Source organism: Egretta garzetta, unplaced genomic scaffold (genome assembly GCF_000687185.1).
Source record: "Egretta garzetta isolate BGI_Z169 unplaced genomic scaffold, ASM68718v1 scaffold256, whole genome shotgun sequence".
Lineage (NCBI taxonomy): Eukaryota > Metazoa > Chordata > Aves > Pelecaniformes > Ardeidae > Egretta > Egretta garzetta.
In genome coordinates this window covers 704,946-715,261 of record NW_009260073.1, presented here as the reverse complement: position 1 = coordinate 715,261, position 10,316 = coordinate 704,946, and the positions used below count along the sequence as shown (strand labels likewise).

Genomic DNA, 10,316 nt, shown 5'->3' with positions numbered 1-10,316 from the left:
TCTCCTGATGCAGCCCAGAGTACGGTTGGCCTTCTGGGCTGCCAGCTCACATTGCCGGCTCATGTCCAGCTTTTCAACCACCAGCAGCCCCAAGTCCCTCTCGGCAGGGCTGCTCTCGATCCTTTCTTCCCCCAGCCTGTACTGATACTGGGGGTTACACTGACCCAGGTGCAGGACCTTGCACTTGGCCTTGTTGATCCTCATGGATGACATCCTGTCCTTCTGGTGTGTCAACCGCACCACTCAGCTTGGTGTCATTCACAAACTTGCTAAGGGTGCACTGGATCTCGCTGTCTAAGTAAGTAAGTAAGTCATTGATGAAAATGTTAAACAGCACCGGTCCCAGTACAGACCCCTGAGGGACACCATTTGTCACCCAAGAACCTGTAACTTTACACTTCCTGGACTTGAAAACGCTTGCTTTGCTGTTCAGGTGTTAACAACAGCCTGCAGGGTAACAGGCAAAGCTTAATGTAACTTACAGGGGTGACTTTTGTCAGCTACTGAGGATGTTTAGAAGGTACGGTCACTGAAGAATTTGTATTTATTTCATAAGAAAGTGATTGGGAGGCTCACAAGGACTGAAATGGTAGAAATTGTAGTAGTAAAACCAATAATGAAGTCATGAATTTACAGGGCCTAGAGTAGAATCCTTACATCCAGTAGAATTCATAAGTTACAAGAAAGTTTAACAGAAGCAGCTAATGGGAGAACATGAAGGCTGTTCATGGATGGAGGCAGAGGCAAGTACAGGCACTACCCTGCCAGTATTTAAACTCGCCTGTGTTTCACAGCGGTTCCAATGGTTTTGAATGGTCTCATGCTCTGGGAGGACACAAAAAAGGCCTTTAGGTGGTGAGGTGGGCAAGAGAGGAGGAAGGCCAAAAGGTGCTCTGCAATAAGGAACTAAAATAAGGAGTTGCAAGGGAAAAAAGCTTTCAGAAGTAGAGGGATATAAAAGCTACGGATTTCCACTCATGCTTGGACCTAAATTCTATTGTTTCCTCAACAGAATTCCCAATTTTGCCAGAAGCTGAATCATGACCATTAAGATAAAAACATGCTTGAATTCCTTTAACAGTAACCTAAATTCAAGATTAACTTTAGTCTGACACTTTTTATAACACAAGTGTTTATTTTATAAAGCAAAGTCTTTACTTAGCTGTAAGACTAACAATGTCGAGCCTAACCATGCATTTTGTGGGTCATGCTACACGTAACAGCATTCTCCTGAAGCAGAGTCTTTTAAACTCCTCCCTCCCCACCCAGCATTGCTTCACACATCAAAAAATGCAAGTGCAAAAGCTGAGTTTTAAACCTGAAAGCCTGTTTTAAATCTACTGGTAAGAACTGTAACGCTGTAAGCATGGCTTCCTACATTGCTGGAGACAGACTCTTCCATCCTTTTGTAACTGCATAGGAAATCCAGATGTGAAGGGACCTTGAGACACCATCTGCTCCACCCTTTCTGGGAGAGGTGAGCCTGGATGGGATTCTCTCACACCAATCTTGAAAACCTCCAGCAGGGGGGAACTCTACCACATCCCTGGGGAGGTTGTGCTGATCAATGATTGTTCTCATACACACACACACACACACACAAAAAAAAAAAAAAAAAACACCAAAAAAAAAGGACATTGCAATGAGACCTTTCACAGTGCAACTTTTACCTGTTGCCCCTTGCTTTTCTCCATGTGGCTCCCTGTGAAAAGAGAGCCCCTCCCCTTTAAATACCAGAATATGGAAGGTCCCCCCAGAGCCTTCTCTTCTCCAGCAAGCAAAGACCAAACTCCTCCTACAGCAGGTTCTCCAGCTCTTTGATCATCTTTCAGCCTTCCTTTGGACCCTCTCCATATCTTTCTTGAATTGTGGAGACCAGAACTGGACACAGCACTACAGGTGCAGCCTGACAAGCACCGCATGGGATGATCGCATCTCCATCTCTGTTAGTAATGCCCCTACAGATGCACCCCAGGATCTGATGTGCCCAGTATTCTCAATAGTAAACCAGGACTAACATGGTTTGCAGTAAGGGCTACGTGCCTTGTCATCTACCAGTGTAAAAAGTTAAACTGTTGAAGTTATACTTTGTTGCACCTCTTCCCAGCAAGAGTTTTTCCACAAGGCCATGTTCCACCCCCACACCCCCCAAAAGTCTAAACCAGTAAATTCTTAACTTCCTCCTAACCTCTCCCTGAAAGTTATTCATGTCAGAATTTATATTAGAAACAGAACAATTTTGAAATTATAGATTTATATTTAAGTTTTACTTATATTCAAAGTAGGAAATAACATTCCTTGTAACAGCTCCATGTTTATAATGATACAATGAGAGGTAACTATTGCAGTGTGATTAACAGTTGACTTTAATACATGATCATTTAAACTTGCAAACATTATACTCCTGTAAATTAACCTCTTTTCAGGCATTTAATAGTAACATCAATGGTACAGTTAAACAGGTACCTCCAGAAAGGAACATTTAGATTTTTCCTTATGGATAAAACTCAATTACCAAAAATATAAAAACCCTAAAGCAATTTGAAATATACAAGAGGAAAAAGTGCTATGGCAGAAGTTTAATATTTTTATCTGTGGAGTAAGTTACAACTTTCAAGAATTTGGTACATTTTTAGGCACTGTTTCTGTATTTTTATTTGCCTGAATTGTACAGCAGGACTTGAGATGCCCAAAAACTGTTTAAGATAAATTTAAGGCAACCAAGTGCAAAAGCTCGGTGTACATTAGATATATGTAAACAGAACATTTCATAGAAGAAATTGTACAACTATTACAAGTCCATAGCATTGACAAAGGCCAAAACCATTCTGCCTAGAGACACAAATGCAAAATGTAGTTATACTCATCAAGCCAAAAATGACAAATTCCTGGAAATAAAATACCATTTTCTCTAACACAAGGCAGATGCATTACATTGCTGTGCTAGAGTAAGTGCTCTGCTTTCCCCCCCCTACATAATGTGCAGTCTCCCACAGGCTTGTTCTGTTCCACTTAGTTATGTACCAGCCAACAACAGAGCTCCAATGTTAAAGCAAAATGCACAACACAGCAAATGGAGATGGAATGTGAACGTACAGATATTGGACCTTTTAAAAAATACAGTACCTAGGATTCCCCATTTTAAACAGTTTTCAGCGTATTGCATAGCAGTGAGACTCATCTGCTACCTAAAACTGTTGCTGTTGACCCACATGGAGTTCCTCTTCAATTCTTCTTTCAGTTTTCTTTCATACTGTACAGTGGGTCCACAAGCTTATTGTGCACATGCATTAAACCTTGGGGGGAAAGCAACAATGCCAGCTTTACATTAGGTATACTTTTTCAATGCATCTTTCTATCCACATTTTTATTAGGAGTTTGCTTCAAAGTACACATTTGCAATAGTTCACTGCAGAGACTAACAAAGGCTATTTAAAGTAGTGTAAAATCAGAAGTTAGAGACAGCGTATATATTCCTTGAATACTATTGACATCTTCAGTATAAAGTGAGCACGGACAAGACAGCTCTCTGGTAACAGACCCGTCAAGAAGCAGATCTGGAATACTTCCAAATAAATTGAAGACACGAGATCCACCCATCTTTCCTTTGTATTAAAAACTGCATAACAGCAACATGAAGTTCCCTCTACCACAATTTGTCACAAGATTCAGATATACACATAGTGCCACTTTTACTTACAGCTTGAATTGGAACGTGCTAGCATTGTGGTATTTACTGTCCTTGCAATGAATTGTGTACATGTGGTCCTAGACCACTCCAAAACCAAACTACAAGTATCCAGACTGTTAATGCAGATTCAGAACCTCAGTAGTTTAACTGTTTTCTGTTCTAGCTCGGCCTTTTTGGTTACATACAAGTCATCCATAGCTGTGATTAGGGGAGTTTTATTCCTCCCCCCTGCCTTTCAGATACTTTAATTTTGGAAAGTGCTGAAAAGAGCAATTAAAAAAAAAATATAGTGCGGCTTGCTTTTTTTTGTTACTACTTAGCAAAAATGTTATCTACATCTAGGCATGTTTGACATTCAGTGACTGCTATGTTTTTAACCTCATTTCACCTTATGGACTAGTAACAGTAACTGATCAGCATTCACAATCTGCAAAGTAAAAGTCCATTTTAGCACCAAGCTAAATACTAAGTTCTAAAATGACATATTTAAGTAATATACAACATTAAAAGTGAGAATTTTTCTTAAAACCATTAAAGTAGTCTGACAGTAGTGCACATTTTAGTGATTATCTATGGCAAAGAACATTCAAATACCTTTGCTACATGAAGCATCTGGTGGCAGTGTCACTACAGCAACATGAAATTTGAGTAACTATACAATCTGAGGTCGTTACTGTAGGCGACCACAACAAAAGGCATTTTATGTAGCATCTATTTCTAATCAGTGTGTGATTATTTAATATAAAATGCAGATGTTAGTATTTCCTTCTCCAATTAGTGATACATTCAGCCATACTAAACAGCCAACACCTATAGCTGACTCAAGAACCCAGCTCATTTTGACTCTAGAGGTAATGACAGAGCTTCAGATATTTGTGCAAAAAAAACCCCAAACCCCGAAACCCACCTTAGAAGGCAACATAATGAAAGAAAACAGTTTCTTAGATTTCATGAAGGATAACTATTGGGTTAATGTACATGGGAAAGATCAAGTCAGTAATATTTTTTAGGAGTTTAACAGTAAGTGAGAAGATATTAAATATAGTTGATACAAAAGCCATTTGTACTGAAAGAGTAACAGCTGCACACACTACTCAAACTAGAACCATGTTTTGAACTTTAAAGCATTCCACTTCCTACCAGTGTTTTCTAAAAGAGGGAAATGAAAAGGAGATAATTACCCACTTCCTAGAGGCATGAAAAATGCTTACAAAGTATTGCCTCTGCCATATTTCATGAAGGATATTTAAATCCTGTGAAATTGTTTCAGGAAAAACAGTTAGAAACAAAAGCTTTTTTAAAGATATGCAGAGTCCTTACTTGACAGATGTCAAAACAATTATTTCAAAGGAAAGTCTCACTGCATATTCAAGTATGCTTTCAATAAACAGATTTCTGCATACAGTTTTAAGAAAAGCATGCACAAGTATCGAAAAATTATCCTGAATTAACTTATCTGCAGACTACTTGGTAAATCCAAAATTCATTTTCTGCTTCATTCTGCACAAAAATTACCATCTCCTTTTCCAGTAAGAGCATTTAAGTACACTTGATAATTTTAGCCTCTAATAGGTTTTCAGAAAGTTAGAAAAAGGTGGAATTAGAGTTATTCTAGTTACCAGCCACTGTGGTACCTGATTATCAAAAAGATTTGAAGTTTCATGTAGTACCTTGAGATTTTTTTTTTAAATGGTGAAAAATCACAGTAAATAGCTGCCATAAATAGCAGTCATTAAGAACTACCTAGCTTCCTAAGGAGTCTGACCTGTAGATCAAGATTCAGAAATAATTCCAAGTTTGACCCACACTGATTTCACTTCCATCTTAAAAGGGGAAAATCTCACCAATTTGAGAGTAAGTAAAATTAAGCAAGTTTAAAGAAAGCAATCTTTTTAAGAATTCTATTGCTTTGTATTACAGGGTAATTAAATACAGTGCGACACAATAGCACACATTCATATACTGTAGCCCTTGATTTTTTTAAAGCAATGTTCAGTGTCATTCATACCTAGTAATTCTACATTAAGTTTATATCTTTCCACAAGCAAAGCTTTTGTTTATGTGAAACAGGATAATGTTTAAAATTTATCCAAGCTGTGAAAACAACAAAGTACTATCTAGCAGTGTGACACAGGCAAAGACTAACACACACACACACTACACAGCAAAGAACAGCACACTGGAAAAAAAATCCAGAATGAACATTGTGCCACAAATAGCGTCAGGATAAAAATCACATTAATGCCAGAATTGCAATCTAATACATACATGGGCACTGGTGATACAATGCTCTAAAAAATAATTTCCTAAGTTACAATCTTGCTCTCAGATGCCTCAACTACTACAAGTATCCATGCTAGTGAGAAAGGAGAGTGATCTACACAATTGCATTTGCTGTGCTAATATAGTGAGAAGAAAACTATTTTTCTCAGCTCCTACAGTCTCAGTGAAAAGGAATTCACATCTAGGAACTTTCAATGACTATCATCCAAGTTTAAGCTTGCCTCAATATAATACCTACTACAAATATCAAAAGCACAGTAAAAGGCTGCAATGTATTAAAAGTCAGTATAGATTGTTATGCTAATTGCACTGTACAATAAGTGTCCTCAGATGGCTTCAAAGTCTGTATTGCACTTTTCAAGTTAGACAGCACATTACAGCACATAGCAAAAGCAGCATGGAAATATATCAGGATTAATAAATGTATCGAATTTTAAGTGAAACTTTCCAGTATATTTAAGACCAGTATTTTGGAACTGCTGCTGTTTTACATACAGTTGAAGATTACTAAACTATCATTTCAAACTGGAAGCAAAGGAAATATTTTTCAAAAGTAGATTTGTCAGGAAGGTAAGGAACACAAGTTATGCCTCCTGGCATTTTTCCACTCACAAGGAATAAGTTAACATGTAATATTTTAAATGTATAACACTACACATTAGCTACTGTAAAGTGTGGAAGGCTCAGACTTAAATCAATATAATTTAAAACGTGGGTTTTTTTAAAAATACATGTAACCTCTGATTCAATGCTCACCTTTAAAGTACTTCACAGTTTTAACTCTTAGTTCTAAAGTAGCATCTTCATCACACACGAAGATAGTACGAGGGTGTTGCTGGAAAGCAGAAACCGTCCACATATGGTTGACTCCTTCTTCAATGGCTTTGTACAGTGCAAAAGCCTTATGTGCACCTGTTATAAGAATCATCACCTGCAAAACAAAGGTCTCTTTACTTTCAATTCCAGTATCAATACCAACTAGTCTTGAAAACAGACACATGCAACTAGAACTAAATGAGTTCTTACTTCTCTAGCATCCATCACTGTACCCACACCAACTGTTAGCGCCATAGTTGGTACTTTAGATAAGTCTCCATCAAAGTATTTAGCATTTGCCAAAATGGTGTCCATTGCTAAAGTCTTTAATCTTGTTCTTGAAGACAAACTTGATCCGGGTTCATTGAATGCAATGTGGCCATCTGGACCAATGCCTTTTCAAAGTTAAGAAAAGTAAATCATTCCAGACCTGTGAGTCAACAAATATCCTCAAACATTGTAAATGAATAAAGAAGTTTTAGGACTCATTCTTTCCTTTCGGTTCCCCATTGTCAATAAAAAGCATTCAACACGTACTTGAAATTAAGTTATTACAAACTGGACACCAACCATTCTGATTTGGTATTCATACTGATTGTTTGTTAGTCACAGAACTTTCTTACACCGTAACTGAAAACAGTGGGTTTAGCAAAGTTATGAAAATAGTGATTAAAGAGTCAGTGTATTTCTTGGAATCATAGCTAACCACAGAGCAGTTCCTCATACCTCCAACAAACAGATCAATCCCCCCTGCTTCTTCAATTTTCTTTTCAAATGCATCACATTCCGCCTGTAAGTCTGGAGCGTTTCCATCAAGGATATGAGCATTATTTGGATCTATGTCAATATGTTTAAAGAAGTTATTCCACATATAGGAATGATAGCTCTCTGGATGATTTCTAGGAAGCCCTGAAATCATTTAGAATGAAATTAACATATTAGAAGATTTCACCAAACAGCCTTAATTCTAGGCTATGTGTAACCAATGTAGGGCATGCAAGACAAGCTTAAGTAAGAAGTCAGAGAAAGCAGCATTTGAAATTATACTGAGAAGAAACATTTACCTGGTGCATGCCAATAGGAAATCGTTTACATTGCCTTTGCATACATCTTATGCAAGTGTAAATTCTTTAGAAGAAATGCAGTCACAATACTACATAACAGCATACTTTCTACAGAAGTGCTGTAAAGTAATTTACAAGGACTGAATTTAGCCCAGGATCCACCTGGACCAGTTTATTATTTGCATTTTTGTGGATAAAGAAATAGAGAAAAATGCTTAAAATAACCCCACATACATCAGTCTAACTTAAAGCACAGGACCAGTCTTGTATGTTTGTACTTCTGTCAAGCATTTAACAGTTTTCATAAAGGAAAAAAGTTATCAACACAATATGTTCTCAAACAATTAGCACATCTTACCTACATATTCATCCATGTTGAAAGTCTTTACATATTTGAAAGAGAGGTCACCATTCCTGTGATATTCTATCAGCTTTTTGTAGCATCCCAAAGGTGTACTCCCTGTTAAATAAAGTTTTTCTACTGTTGTGTGTTTCTGCACAACATTTTCAGTGTATTTAAGTCTCTTCATAATCAGATTTTGCTACAATGCTTTTCAACATAGAACAAATCTGTTTTTTCTCAGCTTCTCAAACTTTATCACAACTTCACAAATCCATGTTTAAATAGAAATACATCTGTTTTTTCTCAGCTTCTCAAACTTTATCACAGCTTCTTACATAAATCAAATCCATGTTTAAATAGAAATATGTTGGAAATATTACCAAAAAGTTATCTGTGTTCTTTTAATTACTATATCTGTTAGCAATGACACAAACATAGTTCTAGGTTTAGTCATTTATGTAGGTTTTGAATAAAACTTGCCTGTTGGTAGACCAAGAGTGAAATATCTTCCTTGACTTGGCTTGAACTGGATAATACGATTACAGATGTATTTGGCTGCCCATTCACTAGCCTGATCATAGTCTTCAAGAATTACTAGCCTCATTATGGCTGTGGGGAACTTGTACGATAAAATAAACTTAAACCTGGAGAAAATGTCAAAATTTTAAAAATAAGCATCACATGAATAGTTGTAAGAGTCTTAGATTACAGAAGAGAGAAAAACATGACCTTTTATACTGACAACGTATAATGCTAAACAAAGTATATTTTACTTGCATAAGCATATTGCACTCTTGCAGTCCTAGTTCAAGCTGGAGCATTAGACAATCAAAAGAAAAGCTAGAGAATCCCAGTGATAGATTACAATCAAAATATTTATTAAAATTCACGAACTAATTTCAAGTAATTTGTAGGAAAAAGCTAAAACAAAATGAGAACAAGACATTTTGAACTTCAATCTTTACATTATTACTGTTAGAAAAGAGGGAATACTCTGCTTGAAAAAAGCTAACAAATGTGTAAACAAACACTGATATTAACTCCTGTTTCTTATGACCAGCTGAATGCCTAAAATTTCAAAACCAAGGCCCCCATGCTTCTATCTTCAAAATAGATAATTGGAAGTGAACAATTAAAACTCCTTTCACTCCCATTCTAGCTCCATAACAATACTCCAGCAAGCTTATTAATCTGCAAAAAAAATGTTAAAGCATTAGATATTTGAAGTCTTCACAATTCACAGGAAAAAATACCCATGAGGTCACATTTTTTCTTTCCAACACAACTTTGAACGGAAGTCAGCCAGTCATTCTTTATAGGCTCCAATTTTGAATACAACTATATCAAGCATTAAGATGAATACCTAGAAACCAAGCTTGGCTGTTAGAAATATATGACCATCTCTTGCATTTAAGTAAAACTCATTTTTCCATGAGTTTCTGCTTGACAGAGTCAGGCAATTAGCAGAAAGGCTTAGGCTCTTTAGCCAGCTTGCAGTGTATTACTCTTTTCTTCCCAGTTCTGAGTGTGCTTGGCATTTACCAGGAAACAACACAGCTATCAGAAGCCTAAAGCCAACTAAGCGCCAAACCACCGCTAGCACGCACCGCTCTTAGCTGACCCTAAACGAAAGGGCTGTTTTAGAAGAAGTATGACTTCAAGTACAACAGTGCAAACCAGGGTAATGCCTGTTCCTTCGCGCCAGCGGAAAGGGGAAATGGACACCACCTTTTGCTGACTGCGGCTGCTTCCTCTCCCCGGACAGCAAAACTGCGATGAGTCAAACTCACCTTCGCAGAGGAAACGCAATTCCAGGACTACCGAAAAGATTAACGCTCACGTTTCCTCGACGAGGACAGAGAAAACAGGCCACCAGGAGGAGGTCCCGCGGCCTTGGGGCTGCCTCCCAAAGCTTTAACGAGCCTACCCGGCGAAGGCGAGGGCGCTCCTCAAGGGACGGGGGAGCGGCTCGCCGGCAGGCACCAGAGCGACGCCGGATTTTTCAGCTTTGGGGAGGTTGGTGAGCCACGCTGCTAGAGGAAGAGACCCTGCCGGGCCGCCCCCAAAGCCAAGGCCCCGCGGCCTCCCCCCCACCCCTCACCGCCCGGAGGCCTGCGGG

General features: G+C 38.1%; 1 protein-coding gene across 1 annotated transcript; it reads right to left on the bottom strand.

Moving 5' to 3' along the window:
* Nucleotides 1-2,173: 2,173 nt before the first annotated feature.
* GNPDA2 (glucosamine-6-phosphate deaminase 2) lies at nt 2,174-10,301 on the bottom strand. The gene is made up of 6 exons (XM_009641242.2): nt 8,678-10,301; nt 8,213-8,314; nt 7,517-7,699; nt 7,001-7,185; nt 6,731-6,905; nt 2,174-3,296 (listed from the first exon to the last, which is right to left on the bottom strand). Exons 1-6 carry the CDS (start codon nt 8,799-8,801, stop codon nt 3,238-3,240), a joined length of 828 nt encoding a protein of 275 aa, XP_009639537.1. The 5' UTR covers nt 8,802-10,301; the 3' UTR covers nt 2,174-3,237.
* Nucleotides 10,302-10,316: the final 15 nt, after the last annotated feature.